The 13,434-nt window shown below is 39.4% G+C and overlaps 1 protein-coding gene and 1 pseudogene across 1 annotated transcript; both read right to left on the bottom strand.

Annotated features, from left to right (window-relative positions):
* Positions 1-283: 283 nt before the first annotated feature.
* On the bottom strand, positions 284-2,221 carry LOC146627176 (uncharacterized; annotated as a pseudogene).
* A 4,411-nt stretch (positions 2,222-6,632) lies between these two features.
* LOC146627175 (uncharacterized) lies at positions 6,633-12,121 on the bottom strand. The gene is made up of 2 exons (XM_085361700.1): positions 11,840-12,121; positions 6,633-7,960 (listed from the first exon to the last, which is right to left on the bottom strand). Exons 1-2 carry the CDS (start codon positions 11,958-11,960, stop codon positions 6,633-6,635), a joined length of 1,449 nt encoding a protein of 482 aa, XP_085217826.1. The 5' UTR covers positions 11,961-12,121.
* Positions 12,122-13,434: the final 1,313 nt, after the last annotated feature.

Raw genomic sequence — 13,434 nt, 5'->3', positions numbered from 1 at the left:
TGACTAAACATGGTTATGTACCTTGGATATAGAAAATGTATAAATAAATGCTATCTGGAATTCAAGTAATATATTTCCCAATTACAATATAGCTTGCATCACTTTGAGCACATGGTACCACCCCTACTATAAATGTCACCAGCCATAGTCTCTATTTTTTTTCATACAGTACAGGGCATCCTTCAAAGCACCCAATAGCATGAACAGACATAATTAATGACCAAACAAACAAAAAAGATCCGTCCAACTTATTCATTAGCAGGTAAGTGCATTCACAGAACCTTCAAAGCTGTTACTCCGTGTGGGTTTTCACGTGTCTGTTTAGATTTCCCTTCTGAGTAAACGTTTTACCACAAACACCACAGCTAAATGGCTTCTCTCCAGTGTGGACTCTCATGTGTCTCGTCAGAGTTCCCTGATGGGTGAATCTCTTCCCACATACAGTGCAGCTAAACTGTTTCTCTCCGGTGTGAACTCTGATGTGGATCTTGAGATCGCGCTGATGTACAAAGTTTTTGCCACAGACATCGCAACCATGTGGTTTCTCTCCTGTGTGGCCTCTTGTGTGGGCTTTGAGATGTGATTTCCTGTTAAATCTTTTGCCACAAATATCACAGCCATATGGTTTCTCTCCTGTGTGAACCCTTGTGTGTGCTTTAACAAGCGCCATCCGGTTAAACCTTTTACCACAAATGTCGCAAGCAAACTGTTTTTCTCCTGTGTGAACTCTCATGTGTGCACTTAATTGTGTTTTCCGGTTATATCTTTTACTGCAAAGATCACAACCAAATGGTTTTTCTCTTGTGTGAACTCTCATATGTCTCTTCAGGTCCACCTGTTGTGTAAATCTTTTTGTGCAAACCCCACAACCGAATGGTTTCTCACCTGTGTGAACCCTGATGTGCCTCTTGATATTTTGCTGTTGTGTAAACCTTTCACCACAGATGTCACATACAAACGGTTTCTCTCCTGTGTGGATTCTGATGTGCGCCTTGAAACTATAGAGATGTCGAAAACACTTTCCACAAAAATCACAATGAAATGGTTTTTCACCAGTGTGAATTCGGATATGTGTCTTAAGATTTTGTTTTTGTGTAAATCGTTTTCCGCAAATACCACAGATAAATTGTCTGTCTTGTCTGGGTGAATCTACATTTCCCAAATGCCTGGAGGAAGTTTCCATTAAATGGCTTGTCATGAGCCTCTGAACAGGCCTCTTGCTTTTTGGAGATTTGAGTCCATTTGCACTTGATGTAGGAGCTCCCTGATTATTTTCACCGTCATCATTTGGAGGTCCAGAATCTGACAAAGGTTCCTGCCAATCACCACCACCATCGTCACTATCATCATCATCATCATCTGAGACGTCAGTCGCAGAAGAGTCTGAAGCCTTCTCATCAGTATTTGGATCTGGGTTCCATAGTCCAGGTCCAGGTCCTTCACGGTCCTCTCCATCACTTTCTGTTTTTATCTGTTTAGCTAAGCTGCAAAGTGGAGGCTCTGCCTCTCCCATTTGATTCTGAAGGAGAAGTAAAGAGTTAGGCTTCTCTTCATCGTTTTCAGTCTTCACAGGACCAGCAGTGAGTTGGAGCCTGATGATATCAGCCTTTGTTAGATCATTAAGCGGCTCTCCCACCTCACTGTTACTGAGTTCATCTTGTTCCTCCTTTTTAAAGAGAAGCTCTGGGCCCTTCTGGTCCGGACTGTTGCTCCATTCATGGGAAACCTCTTCTTTGATCACCAGCAGCTGTTGGACATCTGCAGAGAACACAAAAACAGACACGGGACAACAGTGACTCCATATTCTTGTGGTCAACAGAAGAATTTGTATACATGGTGATGGTGCACACTGATGCTAACTGCTGTATCATAAAGTGCTTGAACAAGAATCTAATGTGAAAATAAATTAACACTTTTTTTTTAAATCAAGCCTTCCAAATTCAACATATAACTACATGACCTGCAACAAATATGATTATTTCCAGCTGTGAAAGCACTATTAGTGTTTGTCATTAACTTCCAAATGCCAAATACTAAAAGTGCTTTTCCATTCTTAAAGAGCTTCCAAAGGCAAAAAACACCAAAGCCCTGTACCAGATTTGAGTACTTTACCACAAATGTCGCAAGCAAACTTACTTTCTCTTCTTTGTTTCCCAACAACAGTACAACCCCACAAGATAAAGCAGTACCTGCAGTCAGACACTTTTGTATCAGGACGCATAAGCAAAGAAGCATGTTTCTGCCCGGTTTCAGACCAGGGACTTTTCACATCTTAGGTGAACGTGATAACCACTACACTATGGAAACGGCACATGCTTCTACTGTATTTGTTATTTGTTTATTTCTGGACTGAAGAATATGTTTTCTTTAAAAAAAATTTTTTAAAGAACTGAAAGGGTTTAGTTCTTTTGACAAGCAGTTATCAAAAAATTATGCAATTTCTAAAACTGAAACAAAAGAGTAGTCCATTTTTAAAAAAAAAAAAAATCTTTTTTTTCTCTTTGAATATTTACTTTTTTCCAATAACAAGACCAAATTATTTCTTATTCAATTAGCTCCAGGCCTGGCTATGGTTATTGTGAAAAGATGTGGGTCATTAGGTTGGTGGCAGTGTGAAAGATAAAAATACATATAGCAACATAAAAGTATCTCCAACTGACCAGAGCGTATTTCCAGCAGCTCGCCTCGATAACCAGTAAACTTGTTAGTGACTACTGTCAGCAGAAAACAAAAAGACTAAATCCACATACAAAAAGAAAGTAACTTGAGAGTTTCAGGTGCTGTTTAGTAAAATTATATTCTTTCTCTCAACTTCAAGTCACCTAATCCGTAACAAAAAGGGAAATAATTTAATTACCATAAAAATGTCAAAAACCTGAACCTAAGACTTTCATTTTTTGATTCTGTATTCTTTGTAAACAACAACAACAAAGACAACTGTAGCTATGTTGCTTGAAAAAATACATCTTTATTTTTATCACCACAGACATCTTACACACTAAGAACTATTAACTTACAATGTACAGGTTTAATTAAAAGAAAACAAGAAATCCATCAAAGAAGTTAAACATGACAAGGCATGGCCCAGGCTGCTAGCTGCATTGACTTTTTGACAAGATAACTAATCAAAAACAGATCTGGACGGGATGAGCTAGGCAATGACCGGAGCCAAACCAGATCCAGGTGTGATCCAGTCTGAATCCCCGATCCATTTTGGATCCATCCTGCCATAAAAACATAGTCTGACTGGGAAATGATCTGCTGATCTAGTTCTGGTTCTGGGTCAACAGTCTTGGTGGGTCCGACTCTGAATTTCAGATAATGAAACTTTAAACTGGTATTTTACGTCAATTAATGACTGAATTCCAACCTGTGGACACACTTCAATATGAAATGTAATTAGATTACAATCAGACTGTTTGCAGCTGGATTTTAAAAGTCACTTTAACAACACATTTTGTTCAGTTTTACAGTTTTAAGTCATTTCAGTCTCATGTTCACTGAGATTTTCTCCAAGATCTAGCTGTGACAGACATCTTTCCAACAGTATGATTGATTACAACACAGTAAACATCAGTGAGGACCTCACCTGGACACTGAACACCACACAGCTGGTCAAGAAGGCTCAGCAGCGGCTGTATTTCCTGAGGAGGCTGAGGAAATTTAATTTGTTGGCCAAGATCCTCAGCAGCTTCTACAGCTGCACTGTGGAGAACACACCATCAAGCTGCATTACTGCGTGGTACGGCAGCAGTACTGCTATGGACTGCAAACGCCTGCAGAGAGTGATAACAACTGCAGAGAAGATCGCCCTCTCTGCAGAGCATCTACCATCACAGAGTCCAGAGGAGAGCTGCCTCCATCCTCAAAGACCCCACACAGCCTCAACACGGACTGTTCACACTTCTGCTCTCAATACCAAGGTTTAGAAGTGTGAAATCCAGAACATCCCGATTCAACAACTCCTTCTCCTATCAGATTCCTGAACATCTGACCTACCTCAACTGCAATTTGCACATCAGGACACTTTGCACACTAAGTTCATTTTGCACATTAAGCTCCTTTGTACATCCATTTACATTGACATCTGCATACCTTACTTGTCTTCACTTATTTTGTTTGTACTTATTTATCTTTCACTATTTTTTTATCCTTATTTTTTTTATGTTATTTATCTTAATATCTTGTCTTATTTGTATCCTTATTTATCTTGCTCCTTCAACCCTACCTAACTTGGCATTGGTGTGTGGACAGCAAAGGAAGAATTTCATTGCACAGAGAAATGCTATTTCTTCTGTACACGTGACAACACTTTGAAACTTTATACAGGTGATTTTGATGTAAACAGTGATTCTATAGTAATGTACACTGTTTCCAGTCTAATTTAACTAACTGGCTGACAGTCTGATACCTGCATTAATATTCAAAGACTCTCACAGTTAGAAAGATGGATTTACAGTGGCTTGCAAAAGTATTCGCCTCCCTTGAACTTTCCCACATTTTGTCACATTACAGCCACAAACATGAATCAATTTTATTGGAATTCCATGTGAAAGACCAAAACAAAGTGGTGTAAAAGTGAGAAGTGGAATGAAAATCATACATGATTCCAAACATTTTTTACAAATAAATAACTGCAAAGTGGAGTGTGCGTAATTATTCAGCCCCCTTTGGTCTGAGTGCAGTCAGTTGCCCATAGACGTTGCCTGATGAGTGCTAATGACTAAATAGAGTGCACCTGTGTGTAATCTAATGTCAGTACAAATACAGCTGCTCTGTGACGGCCTCAGAGATTGTCTAAGAGAATATTGGGAGCAACAACACCATGAAATCCAAAGAACACACCAGACAGGTCAGGGATAAAGTTATTGAGAAATTTAGGCTTAGGCTACAAAAAGATTTCCCAAGCCTTGAACATCCCATGGAGCACTGTGGGACACTCAGAAATTGAAGGAGTATGGCACAACTGTAAACCTACCAAGACAAGGCCATCCATCTAAACTCAAAGGCCGAACAAGGAGAGCGCTGATCAGAAATGCAGCCAAGAGGCCCATGGTGACTCTGGACGAGCTGCAGAGATCTACAGCTCAGGTGGGGGAATCTGTCCATAGGACAACTATTAGTCGTGCACTGCACAAAGTTGGCCTTTATGGAAGAGTGGCAAAAAGAAAGCCATTGTTAACAGAAAACCATAAGAAGTCCAGTTTGCAGTTTGCCACAAGCCATGTGGGGGACACAGCAAACATGTGGAAGAAGCTGCTCTGGTCAGATGAGACCAACATGCAAAACACTATGTGTGGTGGAAAACTAACACTGCACATCACTCTGAACACACCATCCCCACTGTCAAATATGGTGGTGGTAGCATCATGCTCTGGGGGTGCTTCTCTTCAGCAGGGACAGGGAAGCTGGTCAGAGTTGATGGGAAGATGGATGGAGCCAAATACAGGGCAATCTTGGAATCCTGGGGCAGAGGTTCACCTCCAGCAGGACATCGACCCTAAACATAAAGCCAGGGCAACAATGGAATGGTTTAAAACAAAACATATCCATGTGTTAGAATGGCCCAGTCAAAGTCCAGATCTAAATCCAATCGAGAATCTGTGGCAAGATCCGAAAACTGCTGTTCACAAACGCTGTCCATCTAATCCAGCGGTCCCCAACCCCCGGGCCGTGAGTCGTTTGGTACCGGGCCGCGAGAGTTGAGGCTCAGGTGTGAAATGTATGGTTTTCAGGGTTTTTATCGGTTTTCAGCGTTATTTTGTTATCGTTTTTATCGTTAACTCTGTTTTCCTGGGTCTTTTCAAGTGTGTTATGAATAAATCTTCTTTTTTTCGGTACCGGTACTGGTTTTATTTTGTTGTATTTATCCGCGACACCTTAAAGGCCGGTCCGTGAAAATATTGTCGGGCATAAACTGGTCCGTGGCGCCAAAAAGGTTGGAGACCGCTGATCTAATCTGACTGAGCTGGAGTTGTTTTGCAAAGAAGAGCTATAATTGCAGCAAAAGGTGGTTCTACAAAGTATTGACTCAGGGGGCTGAATAATTACGCACACCCCACTTTTCAGTTATTTATTTGTAAAAAAATGTTTGGAATCATGTATGATTTTCGTTCCGCGTCTCACGTGTGCACCACTTTGTGTTGGTCTTTCACGTGGAATTCCAATGAAATTGATTCATGTTTGTGGCTGTAATGTGACAAAACGTGGGGAAGTTCAAGGGGGGCGAATACTTTTGCAAGCCACTATAATTCTTAGCTGATAATAAATAAGTGAGATATTCACTTTCTTCACTCATACAAATTGACCACTGAAAAATTAAAAAGCCAACATGGTAAATAAAAAGATAGTGAATTGACACCTAATCAGCATTTTAGTGTTTATAAAATGTAAACTTGTCTAAATTCATTTGCTCCACCAAGTGGTTTGATAGCAACTTTTGGAATAAGGAAATGAGTCAGTTTGTTAAAGAAAACTTGTCAGTGAGTAGGTTTAGTGTACAGAGTCTCACTCAGTTTAAGTTAACTTTCTTTGTGAATCAGAAATCCTCAAGTTTATCTCATCTCAGGTTTAACGAACACAGATTGGTTGGTTAAAACTGTTTCAAATAGCACTAAGACCCAGTACAATTTCTACTGTGTGTGGCTTCTCGTGTGCCTATTTAGACTTCCCTGTTGAGTAAAAGTTTTCCCACACACATTACAACCAAATGGTTTCTCTCCAGTGTGCACCCTCATGTGTCTCTTGAGGCTTCCCTGCTGAGTAAATCGCTTTTCACATGCAGGACAGCTGAACTGTTTCTCTCCAGTGTGGACTCTGATGTGTATTTTGAGGTCATGTTGATGCACAAACTTTTTCCCACATGCACCACAGCTGAATGGTTTCTCTCCTGTGTGTACCCTCATGTGCCTCTTCAGAACCCCCTGCTGTGTAAACATTTTATTACACAGATTGCAGCCAAATGGTTTCTCTCTCGTGTGAACTCTCATATGTCTCTTCAGAACGCCCTGCTGTGTAAATCGTTTTGCGCAGACAACACAGCTGAATGGTTTCTCTCCTGTGTGAACCCTCATGTGGCGTTTGAGATTTTGCTTTTTTCTAAATTTTTCACCACAAATGCCACAAACAAACGGTTTTTCCCCAGTATGGATTCTGATGTGTACTTTAAAACTATAGTGATGTCTAAAGTCTTTTCCACAAAAATCACAGTTATATGGTTTATCACCTGTGTGGACTCTCATATGTGTCTTCAGATTTTGTTTCTGTTTAAATCTTTTTGCACAAACACCACAGGTAAATGTTTTTTCTCCTGTGTTGACTATCATCTTTGAAAATTCACTTTGTTTCACTCTGTTAAATTTCTCATTAGCCAAACAGCCATAAGGCCTTTTGAATGAATGACATGTCTTCCTTCTCTGAAAAGAACACTTGCTTTTCAGTGATTTCAGAGTTTTCAAGTTTGATTTAGGTATAGGGCAACCACTGTCACCATCTTCGTTTGCAGGTCCAGCATCAGACAAAGGCTCCTGCCAATCATCTCCATCACTAATGTCTGTTTCAGAAGAGTCTGGGGCCTTCTCAACAGCATTTAGTTGGAAATGGAAATTTGGATTAGAGTTCCCAGCGATTTCTGGTCCTCTACAATCCTTTTCATCAATTTCATTGTTGATATTTGTAGCTGAGCTGCTGTTTGTAGCTTCTGCTTCTGCATTGTCTTCAGTCTGACTTTGATGAAGCTGTACAATCTGAGGTTTTTCTTCTCTTTCATCTTCACACTTCATGGAAATAGAAGACAATGTGCACTTAGTGCTAACAGCAAGATGCGCTCCCCCTGTATCGATCCACAGCTCCTCATGCTCCTCCTTTATGTGGAGGTGGTCTAGATTCTGCTGGTCCAGACTGGGGGTCCAGGGTAGCTCTTCTTTAATCACCAACATCTGCTGGACATCTGCGGGGAATACTGAAACATACATGTACATCACTGACTGTAGGCTTCTATATGTTCACCTTGATTTCAGTAGCTGTTAATGTAATCTGAAATTCAAGTTACAGTGGGGATTATTTTGAGACCAAAAATGAAACACTATCCATCACCAGTCACCCTAACAATTACAGTAATGGTAAGAAGTTTAAATCCACTTCTCATGGGTGTGAATGTCATGGTAATTTTGGGCTTTTAATTTTTAATTTCTTTGAGCTGTTCTTTTAAAAGTAAAAAAAAAAAAAAAACAACAACAACAGAGTTCACAGTTTAATTTTATTTCATTTATTTGAATTAATTTAATTTATAGACGGCATTGCAGAAACACTGTACCAACTGTCATGCATGGTGATTCATGCGTGACAGTTTCATTGTCATCAGGCTGTTTTACTGCCTGTGCTAAATTCCACCAACAGAATGGAATAATGAAGGAAGACTACCTCCAAATTCTTCAACTTCACCTCAAATCAACAGCTAGATGGTTGAAATTGGGACACAGTTAACGTTCTAACAGGATAATGGGCTGAAACACATCAAAACTGGCATCGGGATGAATAAACCAGGCTGACATTAAGGTTCTGGAATGGGCAAAGCCCAGAGATCCATCCACTTGAAACTTTGTGAACTATGCTTACACTCGGATCTGTGCCAGGAAACCAAACAATTTTAAATAAACGCTAACAATTCTGCTGAGAAGAGTGGTCAAGAGTGGTCAAAATCCAGCCTGAATTATGTGAGAAGCTTGTTGATGGATAACAAGTCTGGTCAAGGTGCAGTTAGCTAAGGGACATTTAACCAAATATTAATGTACATATTTCAACTTGTATGACCCTGTGTGGCTTAGAAAATCCAAAATAAATTCAAAGTTGTGCACATAATTGTTGTTGTTTTTTAATCATTAAAGATGTATGCTGTATGGTAATTCTAACCTACCTGGAAAAAGAAGTATTCAAACAAATTGTTAAATGACCAAATTCACTATGACACTTCATGGCCATGATGAGTGGATGGAAGCTTTGGACCAAACATTTATCAATTTCATTTTCCCCTCTTCTGTAGAACCAGATTCCAGTTTGGATTCAGGAGATGGACTTAATCTTTACTTTTAAGATTAGGCTTCAAACTTATCTTATCCCTGAATCCTCCCTTAGTTATGCTGCAGTAAGTGTAGGCTGCTGGGGGATTCCCATGATGCACTGGGTGTTTCTTCTTCAGTCACCTTTCTAACTCATTATGTGTTAATAGACCTCTCTGCACTGAATCATACTTGTTATTAATCTCTGGCTCTCTTCCACAGCATGTCTTTGTCCTGTTTTCCTCCTCTCACCCCAACCGGTTGCGGCGGTTAAAAGGGAGTTTTTCCTTCCCACTGTCACCAAAGTCCTTGTTCATAGGGATTCATATGGTTGTTGGGTTTTTCTCTATGTATTATTGCTTTATATTGTACAATATAAAGCACCTTGAGGCGACTGTTGTTGTGATTTGATGCTGTATAAATAACATTTTTTGAATTGAAATTTTGGTAAACCACAGATCTTTATCTTGGGGATGTGGTAAAAATAAAGCTTAGATATAATTACTTATGAAGCAGTAAAGGAAGCAAAAACAAAAACCTCAAATGGCTAGAGACAAAATAATGATGGCTTAATAGACTGCCTGGAGGTCTTTCACACCTGTGACACCAAAACCTTTTCTTTCTTTCTTTGCATAAGATCTGATATAAGCGCATGCCATCATGATTCAGTTACAACAATGCTTTCACAATGAAAAGATTGTGGTTCAGCATGCCATCCAGTATGGAGATGTCAGGGGGAACGTGGGTCAAAATGATTTGGTCAAATTTCTCAGCAAGACGGAGCTCCTTGCTACACTTCGGGTTCCATTTTGAAGTTTCTCAAAGTGAAAAAGCTCAAAGTTCTTTGGGCTTAGCCAGCAGTCTCTTGATGTGAATATTATTGAGTACATCTGAGGACAAAGATGGAAATATGGAGGAGGAAACCCAAGAAGCTGGAGCAGCTTTGGGATGCCTGCAGGCCAGCCTTTGATTTCATACCCGATGACTTCGTGTCAAACTGAATAGCAATAGTTCTGCAGTTCTGTAAGCTAAAGGAAGCCGTATAAGACATTCAGTTTCATGTTTATACTGTGATAAAATAATACACTGATTTTCAGTATATAAAGTATTTACTTAACCCATTTAATCCCAAATGTTTCCCTGCAAAATGAGTGAATGCATTTTACTCCTTAGACTTCCCCTACACACAATATGTTGAATTAAATGTCATAGGCAGTTAAAACGGCAGTTGTTGCCAGTGGGATTGAATGGGTATTTAAGTAAAAACATAAAATGTTTTGACAGTTTGATTGTTTTAATATGCAGCAGAGTGTTTGTTCAGCAATAGGCTGACATGTTTGTGATTATCATATAGAAGCAAATCTCAATTAAATTAATACTTTTTTAGTAGCCTTTAAATAAACTGGTGACCCTCAACAAAAACATGAAATACTCCTGACTACAAATTTTACACAAAATTAAAAGTAATATATTAGCTCCTATAATTGTGATGTACCCATCACAAGACTTTCCTCCAAGAATGTATCAGCCCATCAGGAGATAAATCCGAAGCATAACGTAAACACTGATATTCTATTGGAACTGGAAAATGTTGTAACAGCTCACCTAATTTGCTCAGCAGATCCTGATACACTGCAAACAGATTTATGAGCATGCAGAAGGACATTTATTGTTTAAAGGGAAATCTGATCATTACTGTTATTAAGTGGCGAGAGGTGCTTTGCATTACATGATCCAGGATGAAATCTTGGAATGTTAAAGTGTACAGACACAAAGTGGTTATCCCATAATCCCATATGTAATGATAAACATAGGGAAGGCATGTTGCTCTGTGATGTCTTCATACCACAAATATCTTTGTTTCATGAACTAAACTTAACTTTAGGGAGAGCACCGTCCATATTTTTCTATCTAAAAGCAAAAATCATGAAAAATTATATAAGAACATTCAAAAGCTGAAGAAGCTCCTTTACGGGTGACAAATAATATTTATTTTTTATAATGAAATTCCTAGAAAAAAATAAAAATAAAAAAAGAGTTGAATGCTTAGAACATTTTTTTATTTGGTTGTACTTTTTCTTTGAGCTTTTAGGAAACCAAAAAACTGGAGGTCTGAAAAATGTTTCAGTCAGAGCGACGGTTACAAAATGCCACGTTTAAAGTCACCAAAATCAACTTTCGCCTTCATTCTGATGCTCAGTCTCAACAGCAGGTCGCCTTGACCACTGAGATGCTGCCATGTGACTGACTGATTAAAAATTTGTATAAATGAGTGATTAAACAGCTGTACCTAACAAAGTGGCCAATGAGCCTATATCTGCTAATTAATGTAACCAAACAAACCATTTAGATTAATGTCAGACATTTTAAGGAAGGAGTGAAATGCATAAAAACCCAATAAGCCTTAAAACAGATAAGTTTATTTGTATATATGTATTTATTTTTTTCATTTATCTCTTGTTTGCCCCTTATATCATTTGAAAGTTATATAGATTTTTTTTCTTTGCTCAAAGGTAGTTTTTAAAAAGGAATTACTTTAAAAACTACAAGATTTCTTGCATATGTGCGCGGTGTAAAGCGGCCGGGTGCTACACGATGCCCAGATGAGTTCCGCCTTTTTAACTCCGAGAACACAAAAAGTCATTGATAGCAAATACTTTTGTTATTTTTACAAATTGAGATTAGCAGATCGTGAGAAGATGTGCGATCGTGATCTCCACCCAGCCCCACAGCGAATCAGCTGTTAGCAGATTTCTTCGCATTCCAGCTGTGTTTATTCTTACCAGCGGTTTGGTTTATATCAGCGTCCTGCAGCTGTTCAACATCTGGAGGTTTAATGTCCGGCTTTTCTTCAAACTGCAGACTCTCAGCTCTGTTATGATCAAGATAATCCACTTCATTCATGGTGTCGACTCCTCTTTAAAATAAACTGCAGGCTTGTGTGACACGAACCAGGCCTGTGCAGAATCGATCACCGCCGATCACAGTGAAACACGCCCTGGTTACATTTGTCTGTCTCGCTTTGGTCCATGAACGTGTTCAAGTACTCAAAGGGGGATCGTGCTCTTCTGAATTATTTTGGAAACGAATTATTGATGTCTGCTGTGTTTTGAACAGGCATCTGCACGGACAGCTTCCCTCTTCATTCCACACAGCATCTCCACCGGCTTTTATTCGCGCTGCATTCACGCAGTTTACCCACGTTGTCATCCACTCACCTCGAAAACCATGAAACCTTTAAAACACAAGAGCACACGAAGTAATTCAGGCTATTAAAAATAAAACGGACCAGGGTTTACATGTGCGTTTTATCACGATGGTTTACTGGCCTCTAACGGCCGATCTCAAGAAGTGCATCACAACATAACGAGACGTACTGACACTTCCGGTGGGTACGTTCAAAATACAAGTTAAAGTATTAACCAGCATTAAGATTTTAACTTTGTAAAAGAAAATAACTTACTTAGGGGATTGTCATTTTTTGTGTGTATGAAAAAATTTGCTGATACACAAAATAATGTTACAACACATCATTCTTATCTTGTAAAACAAAACCAAATGTTATGTTTTCTCTAGAGAGGGAAACAGAGATTGATTAAATATTTGGTTTTATATTTACAATCTGTTTTTATTTCTATAAACAAAAGAAACACAACTAGGACAAAATTTTCTCATGTACAGTATCAACCGTTTCTTCCTCATTTCCTTTTTTCTTCCACCCATTTATGTCTCTCTGCTTCATAGACGAGAGACTCCTCAAATTCTTCCAGGCCATCTCCTTGGCCATGCCTTTATCTCTGTATAGAGAGTACACTTTTGAAGGGCAGTAGATGTATTTCCCTGCCACTTCAGGGAAGCCCATATGAATGTGTGGGCTATTTGGTCCCTGTTCCAGGTCCATGTCGCAGAATCTGCAGAGGCGGCCTGTTTGTTGGGATTCTGGCCTTTTCCTCTTTTTCTCCACCCTCTTCTTGGTAGCATCCAGTTCCCTCTGTCTGAACAAAGGGGTATTTTAGGGTTATCATTCCCTTAGCAGTTTAACTTTGATGCACCTTCTTTGAACAATAGAAATACTATAGTGGATGGAGGCTCCAACTGTCTCATATTGGGACTCGGGCTAACTACAGGCAAGGTTACTCTTTGTCTGCCTTTTTCCCTCAGGCTGCTGCTGCTTTTCTAAGATGCCTTCCATAATCTTCTCTATTGAGTCTTGTGTGAGAGATGTAGACAGGGATGGAGGAGGTGGGTTAAAGACACCTGGCTCCATGGAAGACTACAGGAACATTAGTTGTGTCACTCCCTTCTGTTGAAGAGTGCCACAGTTGCTGAATCTACAGAAGTTGTTTCTGGGCTTGTGTTCAAAGAAGAACTGATGTTT

This window comes from Diplotaxodon limnothrissa, linkage group LG8 (assembly GCF_057381915.1).
Source record: "Diplotaxodon limnothrissa isolate DT_005_m linkage group LG8, D_limnothrissa_male_GT1.1, whole genome shotgun sequence".
NCBI lineage: Eukaryota > Metazoa > Chordata > Actinopteri > Cichliformes > Cichlidae > Diplotaxodon > Diplotaxodon limnothrissa.
Note: the sequence above shows the minus strand (reverse complement) of the source record. Positions and strands in the feature narration are given on the sequence as shown.

What these genes read in the sequence shown, in the direction of transcription:
- LOC146627175 (XM_085361700.1), bottom strand. Translation starts at nt 11,960, where the DNA reads ATGAATGAAGTGGATTATCTTGATCATAACAGAGCTGAGAGTCTGCAG. An exon ending in TGATATAAACCAAACCGCTG is followed by an intron (nt 7,961 to 11,839) that starts GTAAGAATAAAC and finishes TGTATGTTTCAG; the next exon opens with TATTCCCCGCAGATGTCCAG.